At 44.4% G+C, this 16,529-nt stretch overlaps 1 protein-coding gene across 4 annotated transcripts in view; it reads right to left on the reverse strand.

Annotated features, from left to right (window-relative positions):
• Positions 1-16,529, reverse strand: part of C4H2orf42 (chromosome 4 C2orf42 homolog) — a 39,651-nt gene that overhangs the window by 18,283 nt on the left and 4,839 nt on the right. For 2 of the 4 annotated variants that reach the window (XM_053587113.1, XM_053587109.1), the window contains exons 2-4: positions 7,477-7,746; positions 5,961-6,795; positions 4,681-4,791 (exon numbers count right to left, since the gene is read on the reverse strand). In XM_053587113.1, coding sequence (XP_053443088.1) covers positions 4,681-4,791; positions 5,961-6,783 — 934 coding nt within the window. In that variant the 5' untranslated portion in view covers positions 6,784-6,795; positions 7,477-7,746. Of the gene's footprint in view, positions 1-4,680; positions 4,792-5,960; positions 8,645-16,529 lie in introns of those variants that run through there. The other 2 variants (XM_053587111.1, XM_053587112.1) reach the window with 2 other exon arrangements.

The following is a 16,529-nucleotide window of genomic DNA, read 5'->3' on the forward strand; positions in this document are numbered from 1 at the left end:
ACTCGCCACAATGCCTGGTTAATTTTTCTATTTTTAAGAGAGATGAGGTTCTCACCCTTGCTCAGGCTGATTTCAAACTCCTGAGCTCAAACTATCCACCTGCCTCAGCCTCCCATACTGCTAGGATTACAGGCCTGAGCTGCTGCACTCAGCCCCCCAAATTCTTTATAATAATTTTTTTTTTTTTTTTTTTTGCAGTTTTTGGCTGGGGCTGGGTTTGAACCCGCCACCTCCAGCATATGGGGCCAGCACCCTACCCCTCTGAGCCACAGGCACCGCCCCTTTATAATCATTTTTAATGGCTGACTAACATTCTAAGGTAAAGTGGCTTGATCAGGGTTCATTTAACTATTTCAAGTGGTTGGCCCTTAGTTGTTTTAAATTTTTCAGTATCACAAATAATCATAAAATGGGTATCTGGACAAAATGCTTTTCCTACACCAAAGATTATTGCCTTAAAAAAGATTTATTTATAAGTGGGACTACTGGGAGGGATACAGTGGCTCATGCCTATAATCTCAGCATTTTGGTAAGAGATAGGAGGATCAAGTGAGCCTAGGAATTTGAGGCCAGCTTGAATAACACAGTGAGACCCCATCTCTGCAAAAAATATAATGAACAGCTGGGTCAGGTGCCAGGTGCCTGTAGACTTTGCTACTTGAGGCTAAAATAGGAGGATCCCACGAACCCAGGAGTTTGAGGCTGCAGTGAGCTATCATCACACCACTGCATTCCAGCCTGGACAGCAAAACAAGACCTTAGAGAGAAAGAGACTGCTAAATCAAAGGGTAAGAACTGTTATTTATTTATTTTTGAAACAGAGTCTCAACTCTGTCGTCCTCAGTAGAGTGCCTTGGCAATCATAGCTCATGCAGCTTCAAACTCCCCTTGCACTCAAGTGATCCTCTTGCCTCAGGCTCCCAAGTAGCCAGGACTACAGGTGCCCACCACAATGGCTGGCTTTTGTTTGTTTGTTTTTTGCAGTTTTGGGGCTGGGCCAGGTTTGAAGCTGCCACCTCCGGTATATGGGCTGGCGCTCTACCCACTAAGCCACAGCTGCCACTTTTTTTTTTTTGTAGAGACAGAGTCTCACGTACTGCCCTCGGGTAGAGTGCCATGATGTCACACGGCTCACAGCAACCTCTAACTCTTGGGCTTAACTCGATTCTCTTGCCTCAGCCTCCCAAGCAGCTGGAACTACCAGCACCTGCCACAACACCCGGCTATTTTTTTGTTACAGTTTGGCTGGGGCTGGGTTTCAACCCACCACCCTCAGCATATGGGACCGGTGCCCTACTCACTGAGCCACAGGCGCCACCCACTGCCACTTTTTTGTTGTTGTTGTTGCAGTTTGACAGGGGCTGGGTTGAACCCACCACCGTCGGTAGTGGGTTCCCTTGCCTCAGCCTCCCAAATAGCTGAGACTAGAGGCACCTGCCTCAATGCCTGGCTATTTTTTTTTTTTTGCTGTAGTTGTCATTGTTGTTTGGCAGGCTGGGGCTGGGTTTGAACCTGTCAGCTCTGGTATGTGTGGCTGGCGCACTAGCTGCTGAGCTATAGGCGCCAAGCCATTTTTAAATTTTTTCTGAGACAAGCCATTTTAAAATTTTTTTTGAGACAGAGTCTCACTCTGCTGCCCAGGCTAGAGTGCCATGGCATCAATGCAGGTCACAGTAACTTCAAGCGATCTTCCCACCTCAGCCTGCCCCCAGTAGCTGGGACTACAGGCACCCACCACAATGCCTAGCTAATTTTTTCTATTTTTAGTAGAGACAGAGCCTCATCCTGGCTTAGGCTGGTCTCAAATTCCTGAGCTCAAGGAATCCCACTGCTTTGGTCTCCCAGAGTGCTTGGATGACAGGTGTTAGTTAAGTCACCACACATGGCCCAGAAGTTGTTTTATAAAATAAGTAAACATTTAGCAATAATCTCTGTTTTATATTGCTGCCAGAATAGCTTCCCTAAAACACATAAATGACCATGTCACTTTTTTTCTCCATCTTTCTTCAACTTTCCAGTACCAAATTCCTATTCATGACCACCTGACATGCCTCCACAAATATTCCCTATGGGTAGGACCATTTGAAGGTTCTTAACAGACAGCGCAAGCTACTTACAAGGGATTGATTATAGCAGCTTAACGCTGCCCTAGCTGCTTACAAGGGATTGATTATAGCAGCTTACGCTGCCCTAGCCATGCTAGAGAGCCTGGATTTACCTTTGGTCTCATCATTTAAAAAATATTTTTGCTAATTATGGGTGGCACCTGTGGCTCAGTGGGTAGGGCGCTGGCCCCACATACCGAGGATGGCGAGTTTGAACCTGACCCCGGCCAAACTGGCAACAAAAAAGCCAGGCGTTGTGGTGGGTATGGTGCCTATAGTCCCAGCTACTCAGGAGGCTGAGGCAAGAGAATTGCCTAAGCCAAGGAGTTGGAGGTTGCTGTGAGCTGTGGTGCCACAGCACTCTACCGAGGGCAATAAAGTAAGACTCTGTCTCTAAAATATATATACACACACACATATATATTTGCTATTTTGATAGCAAAACGTATATTGTTTTAATTTCCCATTTGAAAATGTTTCTGTTCTGTTTACTACTAATGAGTTTGGTCCACATGTATGGACCAGTTAATATTTTCATTTAGGGTATGATGCAGTGGCTCATGCCTGTAATACTAGCACTATGTGAGGACAAGGCATGTGGACTGCTTGAGCTCAGGAGTTTGAGACCAGCCTAAGCAACAGCAAGACCCTGTCCCTAAACATAGCTGGGTGTTGTGGAGGACACCTGTAGTCCCAGCTACCTGGGAGGCTGAGGCAAGAAGATCACTTGAGCCCAAGAGTTTGAGGTTGCTATGAGCTATAATACAGGGCACTCTACCCAGGGCAACAAAGTGAGACTCTGTCTCAAAAAAAAAAAAAAAAAAATTTTTTTTTCCGTTTAGAGTCTAGATCACTTTACACTTACCTACAAGCACACTTCAGCATTTTCATATTGATTTATGAATCCTTAAGTGACACTGGTTTTAAGAAACTGAACTTAAAAATATACGTGTATCTCCACATATTGCAAATGCAGACAACAAACTATATTCCTAAACTAGTGTGGGGAATATAGCTAACCCATGACCCAAGTTGTTTTTTTTTTTTTTTTGTTAAGACAGAGCCTTAAGCTGTCGACCTGGGTAGAGTGCCGCACCATCACAGCTCACAGCAACTAACTCCTGGGCTTAAGCGATTCTCCTACCTCAGCCTCCCAAGTAGCTGGGACTAGAAGCATTTGCCACAAAGCCCGGCCATTTTTTGGTTGTAGTTGTCATCATTGTCTGGCAGGCCCAGGCTGGATTCAAACCTGCCAGCTCTGGTGTATGTGGCTGACGCCCTAGCCGCTTGAGCTACAGGTGTGAGCCTTACCCAAGTATTTTGTTTGTTTGTTTGTTTTGGTAAAGAGAGAGTTTCACTTTATCATCCTTGGAAGAGTGCCATGGCGTCACACAGCTCACAGCAACCTCCAACTCCTGGGCTTAGGCGATTCTCTTGCCTCAGCCTCCCAAGTAGCTGGCACTACAGGCACCCACCACAATGCCCAGCTATTTATTTGTTGCAGTTTGGCTGGGGCCAGGTTTGAACGCGCCACCCTCGGTATATGGAGCCAGTGTCCTGCCCACTGAGCCACAGGCGCCACCCCTGACCCAAGTTTTTAATAACCCTTTATGGATGAAAATGTCATAATACTATCCTAAAGCAGATTTAGGTATAAGATTATCCTGAAATTTTTTTTTTTTTCTCAGTTTTTCGCTGGGGCTGGGCTTGAATCCACCACCTCCGGCAGATGGGGCTGGTGCCCACTCCTTTGAGCCACAGGCGCCACCCTATCCTGAATGTTTTCTTTTTTTTTCTTTTTTTTTTGTAGAGACAGAGTTTCACTTTATCGCCCTCGGTAGAGTGCCGTGGCATCACACAGCTCACAGCAACCTCCAACTCCTGGGCCTAAGCGATTCTCCTGCCTCAGCCTCCCGAGCAGCTGGGACTACAGGCGCCCGCCACAACGCCCGGCTATTTTTTTGTTGCAGTTTGGCCGGGGCCGGGTTTGAACCCGCCACCCTTGGTATATGGGGCCGGTGCCCTGCTCACTGAGCCACAGGCGCTGCCCTATCCTGAATGTTTTTAAGGGATGAACAAACATATACAATAAAAGCAGAGTTTGGTTGAATCTTTTTTTTTTGGCCAACAGAATGAACTTTAAGCTTGACTTGACAAAGAGTCATCGATAGAGGGTAAACATTTTTTCAGGAAAAGGCTTGGCACTCGTAGCTCAGAACCAGGCCCAAGTCTGCTAAACAAACAAACAACAACAACAAAAAAAAATAGCCAGGCGTTGTGATAGGCGCCTGTAGTTCCAGCTACAAGAGAGGCCAAGGCAAGAAAATCGCTTGAGCCCAAGAGTTTGAGGTTGCTGCAAGCTGTAACACCATGGCACTCTACCCAGGGTGACAGCTTGAGACTCTGTCTCAAAAAAAAAATTTTTTTTCTGGAAAAAAAATAGAAACCCTAAAGAACCAAAACTATTTCTTATAATCACTGAGATTTGGTGAAAAACATAAAACACAGTGAAATAATATCTAATGACAATACCACCAAACCAACCAACCAATGAACCAACCAACCATCCTCTCACCAGATACTTCATCCTTTTTCCTCTTCTTTGGCTTAGAGGCCGTAGATTCACAAGCTGATACTGTTGGTTCTGAATGGCAGCCTAACTGGGGCACAATAATCTCTTTAAGACCTAAAAAACAAAAGATTTATGAATTACTAACACCATCCAAGAATAAGTATGAGGCCCATATCTGGCAAAAATTTAATTTATAAAAATATATGTCACCCTGGCCAGCACCTGTGGCTCAGTGAGTAGGGCGCTGGCCCCATATACCGAGGATGGTGGGTTCAAACCCAGCCCTGGCCAAACTGCAACAAAAATATAGCCGGGCGTTGTGGCAGGTACCTGTAGTCCCAGCTACTTGGGAGGCTGGGGCAAGAGAATCGCCTAAACCCAGGAGTTGGAGATTGCTATGAGCTGTGATCCCATAGCACTCTACTGAGGGTGATAAAGTGACACTCTGTCTCTACAAAAAGAAAAATTAAAAAAAGAAATATATATTTCACCCTAAATAATTACGGAGTGATTGCCTGGTGGGTTCGAGCCTGGGCCTGCTAAACAACAACAACTGCAACCAAAAAACAGTCGGGCGTTGTGGTGGGCATCTGTGGTCCCAGCTACTTGCGAGGCTGGGGCAAGAGAATTGCTTGATTCTCAAGAGAATCGCTCAAAGTCCAAGAGTTTGAGGTTGCTATGAGCTGTGACGCCATGGCACTCTACTGAGGGCGACATAATAAGACTCTTGTCGCAAAATTAAAAAAAAAAAGAAAAGAAAAATGTTCATTTAAAGCCTGGTGCAGTGACAGTAGTCTGAGTTACTTGGGATGTGGAAGTGGGAAGATCCCTTGAGTCCTGGAGTTTGAGGACAACCTGGGCAACCTAGCAAGATCATGTCTCTTAAAAAAAAAAAGGCTTGGTGCCTGTAGCTCAAACAGCTAGAGCGCCAGCCCCATACACTGGAGCTGGAGGGTTGGAATCCAGACTGGGCTGGCCAAACAATAATGACAATTACAACCAAAAATAGCCGGTGTTGTGGCGGGCGCCTGTAGTCCCAGCTACTTGGGAGGCAAAGGCAAGAGAATCGCCTAAACCCAGGAGTTGGAGGTTGCTGTGAGCTGTGACGCCACATACCAAGGATGACAAATTGAGACTGTCTCAAAAAAAAAAAAAAAAAAAAAAAAAAAGAAGGAATGCTTTTCACTTGAATTATCCAGCAACTGCTTTTGACAATTACATCAGTGGAATTCTTTCATTGCATTTTAGAAAACCAGAGGAAATGTGTCAGGCATACCACCTACCGCTGGAGTCAAAATTTAGGAAGTCTGAGAATTCCTGAGCCAATGTCTCATCACTGGCAAAGGCACAGATGCAAGCAAAGAAATGAATACATCTCTGGGCTGCTTCATCCTTGGAGGCATTCACCTTGTACGATTTCAGAGTCTGACAGGAGCAGAAGAAACGGCGCTCAGGCAAGCTTTTGGCACTGATTTTCTGCACAAAAGATGTATGCAGATACCCCAAACTATGCTTCTGGCTTGCCTTGCATTTTACCACCAAGATGTTTTTAGTAATCCTCTGTACCAGGGGGCCCGTGGGTTCTGTGGCCAACTGCCAGATGGTCTGTTTGGTTTCGGGGGAAGCCTGCATTGCATTCAGGACCGAGCTCTTTACCGTCAGTGGCGTGGCCTCTGCCTGACAGTTCAAGGCCAGCTTGATGTGCTGGCACTGGTTTTCCACAACACCTTGGGTGGCAGCTTTTAGGCATGAGGGGACATAGCACCGCCCAGAGCTCAGCTGAGTGATGATGGTCCCATCCACAGTCTGGATCGTTGTCTCTGAAACCCCCAGCTCCACAAAGCATCGGTAATCAGGGCCCCTATCTCTTTGTCGCACAGAGTAGACCTGCAGATCGGAGCCTGTGATGATTTTGACAGCCTCAACACTAGGCTGCTTCCGTGCACCATAGCGGAATATGGTTCCACAAGTCTTGTTCTTACAGCTCAGTCCCCGGGTTCCATTGTATGTGCCACATCGGGGACACTTTCTGATTCCCCTCAATGTGGCCTTTCCCAAATCAGATAAGAAAGCTGGGACTTTAGTCCTCAGAGAGTTTGGTTCCATTTTTCACAGGCCCTATAACAGGTAATAAGCTCATCAGCATGAGTAGACATTCAAACAAAGTAGACATACACAAAGTTCAAATCACTTATGATACTTAGTACAGTAAGTGAAACATAAAGAAGTTATCCACCATTTTCAAACAGTACTATATGACAAGATAAATTTAGCTGGGTGCAGTGGCTCACGCCTGTAATCCTAGTACTCTGGGAGGCTGAGGCGGTTGGATTGCTTGAGCTCAGGAGTTCAAGACCAACCTGAACCAGAGTAAGACCCAGTCTCTAAAAATAGCGGGGTTTTGTTGTGGGCACCTGTAGTCCAAGCTACTTGGGAGGCTAAGGCAAGAGAATCGCTTGTGCCCAAGAGTTTGAGGTTGCTGTGAGCTATGATGCCACAGCACTCTGTGGAGAGCAACAGAGTAAGACTTTGTCTCAAAAGAAACAAACCCCATAACTTTAAACCCTCAAACAAAACAAAAAATGAAAGAAACTTTTCCTTTCATATCTCTATATATTAAAAAAAAAACAAACCTAACATAACAAGAAAAGCATTTCTCCAGTCTGTTGTATACAACAGCCAAGGTTAGTTAACCTAATCTTTATAAGCACAGATGTTTAACCTCAGTAAGGATGGGAGAACAGGAAAGATGAGTTCTTTCCCTTTCACCATCCCCCACAAAACCCAGTAAAATCCTACCTGTACCAGTTGCCAGGGCATCTGACCTGAATTCATCAAACCTAAAAGGTGTTTCATTAGTTTCTGATGATCAGAGAGGACAGGGAAAGACATAATCACTTGCACAGTAAATGACACCACTTAGCCAGCAGTCTTCTGAAGTTTGAACACTGTGGTGTAACAATGCAAATGTTCTGCTTCCTCCTCCTGGACCAACCAATGGCAAACCTCCTGCCCAATGTTCCACAGTCAGAGAAGATTCCCACTGCCCTAACTAGAGGTCTTGGCAGTCTATAAGTAAAACAAGAAGAAATATTAAAGTTATACAAAAGGATAATCCACTTATTTTAGAAATCAAACAGAACAGGAATCTAAGTCTTTCAAATTATTTGAGAAATAACATGATGACATTTTAATGAAAATGGTTAAGTGTTTGCACTTCCAACTGCAAGAGGGTAAAACAGTGCTAATGTCACTACACAGAGGGTTGTTAACAACACCTAGAGCCAGCTGGGCTCAGTGGCTCACACCTGTAATCCTAGTACTCTGGGAGGCTGAGGGGTTCGAGACCAGCCTGAGCCAGAGTGAGACTTCATTTCTAAAAAGATAGCCAGGTGTTGTGGTGGGCACCTATATCCCAGCTACTTGGAAGGCTGAGGCAAGAGAATCGCTTAAGCCCAAGACTTTGAGGTTGCTGTGAGCTGTGATGCTATGGCACTTTACCGAAGGTGACAGACACTCTGTCTCAAAAAAAAAAAAAAAACACCTAGAGCCAGGCTATATAACTTGCCAAACACTCATCCTTCCTAATAGTATATGTCACATTTTTAGAGCACTTTTCAAAGTATTTTCACATTATTTCATTTGAATTTCACTATAGTAGCACCTCATTTAAACCAAAGAACTGTTCCACGGATGAAAATTAAAGATGTTGGCTGGGGGCAGTGCCTGTAGCTCAGTGGGTAGGGTACCGGCCACATACACCAAGGCTGGCAGGTTCAAACCCAGCCCACGCCAACTAAAACAATGACAACTGCAACAAAAAAATAGTGGGCGTTGTGGCAGGTGCCTGTAGCCCCAGCTACTTGGGAGACTGAGGCAAGAGAATCACTTAAGCCCAAGACTTTGAAGATGCTGTGAGCTAAGACATGCTAGCACTACAGAAGGTGACAAAGTGAGACTGTCTCAAAAATAAATAAATAAATAAAATCTATTTTATTTTATTTTTTACATAATGTCTCACTGTGTTGACTAGGCTACAGTGCCATGGCATCAGCTTTGCTCACAGCAACTGTAAACTCCTAGGTTCAAGAGACTTCCTGTCTCAACCTATTAGCTAAAACTACAGGTGCCCATCACAACCCAGATAATTTTTTTATATTTTTAGTAGAGATGGGATCCTGCTCTTGCTCAGGCTGGTCTTGAATTTCTGAGCTCAAGGATTACATGCATAAGCCATCATGCCCAGCTTAAAAACATTTTTTCTAGAGACAGGGTCTTGTTTTGTCACACAGGCTGGAGTGCAATAGTGTGATCATTGCTTACTGCAGCCTTGAACTCCTGCGCTCCAGCAATCCTGCCACCTCAGCCTCCCAAGTAGCTAAAACTTTAAGCAGGCACCAGTGTCCTGGGCTAGTTTTCAAAAAATTTTTTGTAGGGGGGCGGCGCCTGTGGCTCAGCCAGTAAGGCGCCGGCCCCATATACCGAGGGTGGCGGGTTCAAACCCGGCCCCGGCCAAACTGCAACCAAAAAATAGCCGGGTGTTGTGGCGGGCGCCTGTAGTCTCAGCTACTCGGGAGGCTGAGGCAAGAGAATCGCTTAAGCCCAGGAGTTGGAGGTTGCTGTGAGCTGTGTGAGGCCACGGCACTCTACCGAGGGCCATAAAGTGAGACTCTGTCTCTACAAAAAAAAAAAAAAAAAAAAAAAAATTTTTTTTGTAGGGACAGAGTCTTTCTATGTTACCCAGGCTGGTCTTGAACTCCTGTCCTCAAGCAATCCTCTTGCCTCAGCCTCTCAGAGTGCTGAGAATCCAGTCATGAGCCACTGTGCCTGGCCCAAGTTCATTATTATTTTTTAAACAGAGTCTCACTGTCACCTGGGCCAGAGTACCATGGTGTCATCATAGTTCACTGTAACCTCACAATTCCCAGCTCAAGCCATCTTCCTGCCTCAGCCTCTTGAGTAGTTGGGACCTGAGTAGTAGTGTGTATCACCACACCTAGCTAATTTTTCTATTTTGTGTAGAGACAGGGTCTAGCTCTTGCTTACGGCCAGTCTCAAACTCCAAGCCTCAAGCACGGCCTTCCAGAGTGCTAGTCTTATAGGAATGAGCCATTGGCCCAAGTTCATTACTTTTTAATACCTTTTACTTTCTTTCATTCTTTTTTTTTTTTTTGGAGACAGGAGCCTCAAGCTGTCACCCTAGGTAGAGCGCTGTTCCATCACAGCTCACAGCAACCTCCAACTCCTGGGCTCAAGCAATTCTCCTGCCTCCACTTCCCAAGTAGCTGGGACTACAGGCGCCCACCACAATGCCCGGCTATTTCTTGGTTGCAGCCATCTTTGTTGTTTGGCAGGCCCGGGCTGGATTCGAACCCGCCAGCTCAGGTGTACGTGGCTGGTGCCTTAGCCGCTTGAGCCACAGGCATTGAGCCAAACCTTTTACTTTCTTTCTTTCTTTCTTTCTTTTTTTTGGAGATAAGAGTCTCACTCTGTCACCCTGGGGTCATAGTTCATAGCAATTTCAAACTCTGGCATTCAAGAGATCTTTTTTTTTTTTTGTAGAGACAGAGTTTCACTTTATTGCCCTCGGTAGAGTGCCGTGGTGTCACACAGCTCACAGCAACCTCCAACTACCTGGGCTTAGGTGATTCTCCTGTCTCAGCCTCCCGAGTAGCTGGGACTACAGGCGCCCGCCACAACGCCCGGCTTTTTTTGTTGTTGTTGTTGCAGTTTGGCCGGGGCTGGGTTTGAACCCGCCACCCTTGGTATATGGGGCCGGCGCCCTGCTCACTGAGCCACAGGCGCCGCCCTCAAGAGATCTTCTTGCCTCAGCCTTCCAAGTAGGTGGGACTAACTACAGGAGTTCCCATCTTTTAGTAAAGATGAGTTCTTGCTGTGGCTCAGGCTGGTCTCAAACTCCTGAACTTAAGCAATTTACCCACTTTGGCCTCCCAGAGAGGCAGGATTACAGGAATGAGCCACCACGCCCAACCTCTTCTAAATCAAATCTCTGTTGTCCACTGATGAACAAACTGGAAAGTACAAACAATAATAGTCTAAAAATTCTCATCTTTTGTTATGAACTAATCCACAACTGTAATATTTGCTGACAATCTAATGTTTTGTTTTTTTTTTTTGGCCAGGGCTGGGCTTGAACCCACCAACTCCAGCATATGGGGCTGGCGCCCTACCCCTTTGAGCTACAGGCGCCGCCCTGACAATCTATTTTGTAAATAAAGCTTTGTAAAATAATATCTATAGCAAGGTTTCTCTACACTGGCACTACTGACATTTGCGGTTGAATAATTCTTTGTTGTGGGAGCTATCCTATGCATTATACAATGTTTAGCAATACCCCTAGATCCCAGTAGCAAAACCTACATCCAATTGTAAAAACACCAAAAACGTCTCCAGCTAATGCCAAATGTCCTTTGGAGCCAAAATCACCCCAGTTAAAAACCACTGATTTGGCCCGACTGCAGTGGCTCACGCCTGTAATCTTAGCACTTGGGAGGCTGAGGCAGGTGGACTGCCTGAGCTCACGGGTTTGAGACTAGCCTGAGCCACAGCGAGACCTTGTCTCTAAAAAATAGCTGGGCGTTGTGGCAGGCGCCTGTAGTCCCAGCTACTTGGGAGGCTGACGCAAGAGAATCGCTTGAGCCCAAGAGTTTGAGGTTGCTATGAGCTATAACACCACAGCACTCTACTGAGGGTAATAAAGTGAGACTCTGGCCCCCCAAAACAAAAACAAAAAACCCCACTGATCTATAGACATTATAGATCTAATACATATTAGCTCATTCATACAACATTCCTTCCCCTCTGTTCAATGAATTTCTTTGCTAAACATTCTCATTCAGCTGCACATGGATTCTTAGGAAAATGAGACTCCAAAGTCAAAGGACGAAGGATTGACTCTGCTCTTTACCACCGATTGTCTCTGTAACCAAATCCTTTAATTCTAAGCTTCAATTTTTTTCACTTACAAAATGAAATATATTACATATAATATATAAAATATATGATTTACACATATGAAAGAGCTTCGCAAAAATATAATTTTTAATTGTTAAAAATTAATTTTAATTATAATTTTAAAAATTATAATGATGATGATTTAACATATCATTAAAATTGAAAAGAACAGCCGGGCGTGGTGGCTCACACCTGTTATCCCAGCACTCTGGGACGCCGAGGCAGGTGAATTGCCTGAGCTCACAGGTTCAAAACCAGCCTGAGCCAAACCTTGTCTCTAAAAATAGCCAGGCGTTGTGGTGGGTGCCTGTACTAGTCCTGGCTACTTGGGAGGCTAAGACAAGAGAATCACTTAAGCCCAACAGTTTGAGGTTGCTGTGAGCTGTGATGCTACAGCACTCTACCGAAGGCAGCAAAGTGAGACTGTGTCTCAAAAAATAAAATAAAGTCTTGGCCAGGCAAGGTGGCTTATGCTTACAATCTCAGCACTATGGGAAGTCAAGGTGGGAGGACTGTTTAAGGCAAGGAGATTAAGACCAGCCTGAGCAACATAGTGAGAGCTCATTTCTATAAAAAAATAATTAGTTGGGCATGATGGTGTGTACCTAGAGTGAGACACTATCTCAAAAAAAAAGATCTTGGGCGGCGCCTGTGGCTCAGTGAGTAGGGCGCCGGCCCCATATGCCGAGGGTGGCGGGTTCAGGCCTAGCCCTGGCCAAACTGCAACAAAAAAATAGCTGGGCGTTGTGGCCGGCGCCTGTAGTCCCAGCTGCTCGGGAGGCTGAGGCAAGAGAATCGCGTAAGCCCAAGAGTTAGAGGTTGCTGTGAGCCGTGTGACGCCACGGCACTCTACCCGAGGGCGGTACAGTGAGACTCTGTCTCTACAAAAAAAAAAAAAGATCTTAAAATTATATAAAACAAAGGGAAAATGTCAGGGCAAAGATTATCACCACATATATCTTATCCATCTTGTCTCATTTCCTATATCTAAATATTCCAGACAGAGAAAACATTCAAGCATAAAAGAAGTGAGTGTTAAAATATTAGAACAGGGGCAGCGCCTGTGGCTCAAAGGAGTAAGGTGCCAGCCCCATATACTGGAGGTAGTGGAGTCAAACCCGGCCCTGCCAAAAACTGCAAAAAAAAAAAAAAAAAAAAATTAGAACAAAAAACAAAGGGGAAGGGTAGATTTTATTTATTTGAAATAGAGTCTCACTTTGTTGTCCTTGGTAGAGTGCCGTGACGGCACAGCTCACAGCAACCTTAAACTCAACAGGGCTCAAGCAATTCTCTTGCCTCAGCCTCCTCAGTAGCTGCGAATACAGGCACTGCCACAATGCCTGGCTATTTTTAGAGGCGGGGTCTGGTTTTTGCTCAGGCTGGTCTTGAACTCATGAGTTCAGGCAATACACCCATCACAGCCTCCCAGAGTGCCTGGATAACAGAATGTGAGCCACCACTCCCGGCCCTTATAATTTTTATCTTTTGAGACAGAACCTCAAGCTGTCGCCCTGGGTAGAGTGCCCTGGCATCACAGCTCACAGCAACCTCCAACTCCTGGCCTTAAGTGATTCTCCTACCTCAGCCTCCCAAGCAGCTGGAACTATAGGCCCCTACCACAATACCCAGCTATTTTTTGGTTGTAGCTATCATTGTTGTTTGGCAGGCCTGGGCTGGATTCAAACCTGCCAGATCCGGTTTATGTGGCTGGCGCCTTAGCTGTTGAGCTACAGGCGCTGAGCCTATAATTTTTATTTTTAGTTTCTATATATTTTTAGAGACAGAGTCTCACTCTCACCCAGGCTAGAGTGCAGTAGTACTATCCCAGTTCACTGTAACTTTGAACTCCTGAGCTCAAGCAATCCTCCTGCCTTAGCCTCTGGAGTAGCAGGGGCTACAGGTATATATCACCACACATGGCTAAGTTTTTAAATGTTTTGTAGAAATGGTACCATAAGTGTTTTTTAAAAAGTAGCTTTATTGAGATATATTTTACATGTCAAAATATTCACCCATTTTAAGTGTACAATTCAATGATATTTAGTTTATAAAGTCCAGCATATACCGCTACCATCTAGTTTGAAAACACTTCCATCATCTTAAAAAGATCCCTTTTGGCCTCTATAGTCAATCATCATTCACACCCCCACCCAGTCACTAATCTGCTTTCTGTCTCTACAAATTTATCTTTTCTGGACACTCATATAAATGTGAGGCCTTTTGTGTCTGTTTTTTATTTTTCACTCAGCATAATGTCTTACAGGTTCATCCACTTTGCAGCATGTATCTGTACTCATTCCTTTTATTGCTGAGTCATTTTCTATTGTGTGGATACATCACATTTTGTTTCTCCACTCACTAGCCCACAGATTTTTGGATTGTTTCCAACCTCTGGCTATTATGAACAGCCCTGCTGAGAACATTAACACGCAAAGCTTTGCATGAGCACATTTTTTTCATTTCTCATAAGCAGACACCTAGAAGTGGAATTGTTAGACTATACATTTAAATATACATAAAACTTTTTAAGAAACTCCCAAACTGTTTTCCAAAGTGACTATACCATTTTATATTCCTACCGGCAACACAAGAGGGTTCCTAGTTCTCCACTTCCTGGACAAAACCTGTTACTGTCTTCTTGATAATAACCATTTGATGACAGTGATATAATACAGTGTCTCATGTTGGTTTATTTACATTTTTCTAGTGAATAATATTCACTAGAACACTGCTGAGCAATAATATTCAATATTGTACTGCTGAGCAATATTTCACATGCTTATTTAGCCACTTGAATTATGAAAGAAGCCAGACATAAAAGGCTATATATTATATGATTCCATCTAAATAAATATCCAGAATTAACAAATGCATATAAACAGAAAGCAGATTTAATGGATGCCAGGGGAAAGAAGCAGAGTAACTGCTAACGGGGGTGAGGTTTCTTTTTGGGGTGATGAAAAGTTGAACAAGAATATACCAAAACCACTAAATTGTAACATTTTAGGGCGGCGCCTGTGGCTCAGTCGGTAAGGCACCAGCCCCATATACCGAGGGTGGCGGGTTCAAACGCGGCCCCGGCCAAACTGCAATCAAAAAATAGCCGGGCGTTGTGGTGGGCGCCTGTAGTCCCAGCTACTCGGGAGGCTGAGGCAAGAGAATCACTTAAGCCCAGGAGTTGGAGGTTGCTGTGAGTCGTGTGAGGCCATCATGGCACTCTACCGAGGGCCATAAAGTGAGACTCTGTCTCTACAAAAAAAAAAATAAATAAAAAAAAAAAAAATAAATAAATAAATTGTAACATTTTAAAAGGGTGGGATTGGCTGGGCGCCTGTAGCTCAAGCAGCTAGGGCACCAGCCATATATACCAGAGCTAGCAGATTTGAATCCAGACTGGGCCTGCGGGACAACAATGACAACTACAACTAAAAAAAAAATAGCCAGACATTGTAGTGGGTACTTGTAGTCCCAGCTACTTGGGAGGCTGAGGCAAGACAATCACTTAAGCCCAGGAGTTGGAGGTTGCTGTGAGCTGTGATGCCATCACACTTGACCGAATGCGACAGCTTTAGGCTCTGTCTCTAAATAAATAAATAAATAAATAAATAAAAGGGTGGGATTTATGTCATGTAAATTATATTTCAATTAATATGTGACAAAAAAGAACAAAAATTTTTGAAATCCAGAAAGCTAATTTCCTAAGAGTTTCTACAAATCTATGAGAAAAACAAATCCACCAGAAAAATGTGCAAAGGACATGAAAAGACAGCTATGAAAAAAAAAAAAAAAGAATTCTGATTTAGGGCGGCGCCTGTGGCTCAGTCGGTAGGGCGCCAGCCCCATATGCCGAGGGTGGCGGGTTCAAACCCAGCCCTGGCCAAATTGCAACAAAAAAATAGCCGGGCGTTGTGGCGGGCCCCTGTAGTCCCAGCTGCTCGGGAGGCTGAGGCAAGAGAATCACTTAAGCCCAGGAGTTGGAGGTTGCTGTGAGCTGTGTGAGGCCACGGCACTCTACCGAGGGCCATAAAGTGAGACTCTGTCTCTACAAAAAAAAAAAAAAGAATTCTCATTTAAATGTGAAAGGGGCGGTGCCTGTGGCTAATTGGGCAGGGCGCCAGCTCCATATACTGAGGGTGGCAGGTTCAAACCTGGCCCCGACTAAACTGCAACAAAAAAATAGCCGAGCATTGTGGCGGGTGCCTGTAGTCCCAGCTACTGGGGAGGCTGAGGCAAGGGAATCGCCTAAGCCCAGGAGTTAGAGGTTGTTGTGAGCTATGATGCCATGGCACTTTACCAGGGGCGATAAAGTGAGACTCTGACTCTAAAAGAAAAAAAGAAAATAAAATACTTTGTAAATGTGTGAAAAGATACTCAGCATTATAAATGAAAGGCAAATTAAAACAAGATAATACTTTGGTAAAGGGACAAAAAAAGATGAATGTTATCACCGTGTTTGTGAGGAACGGGCTCTTACATTGTTGGTGAGAGTGTAAGTTGCAACAGTCTTTGAAGGGATGTAAATAAATGTAAAAACACATACCGTGACTTCTACTTCTAAGATTTCATTAATTATAGTCTCACATTATAGTCTCACAAAATATACAGGGATAGTCACTGAAAAGTTGTCTGTAATTGCACATGAACAGAAACAGTCTAAGAGAACTAACCAAACTATGGTATAAACACAGAAGATACTATGAAGCGAAAAAGAATCAGGCAAATCTACACTTCTTGATAAGGACAAGTATAAAAATGTACTCCACAGTGAAAGAAGGCAGAGTATTTTGTGTGTAATAAGCTACTCTTGATTTAAAAAAACAAAAAGACCATCAGGAGATATATATACATAGAGTATGTCTATTCTCTCTGAAGAAATG

Source organism: Nycticebus coucang, chromosome 4 (genome assembly GCF_027406575.1).
Source record: "Nycticebus coucang isolate mNycCou1 chromosome 4, mNycCou1.pri, whole genome shotgun sequence".
Taxonomy (NCBI): Eukaryota; Metazoa; Chordata; class Mammalia; order Primates; family Lorisidae; genus Nycticebus; species Nycticebus coucang.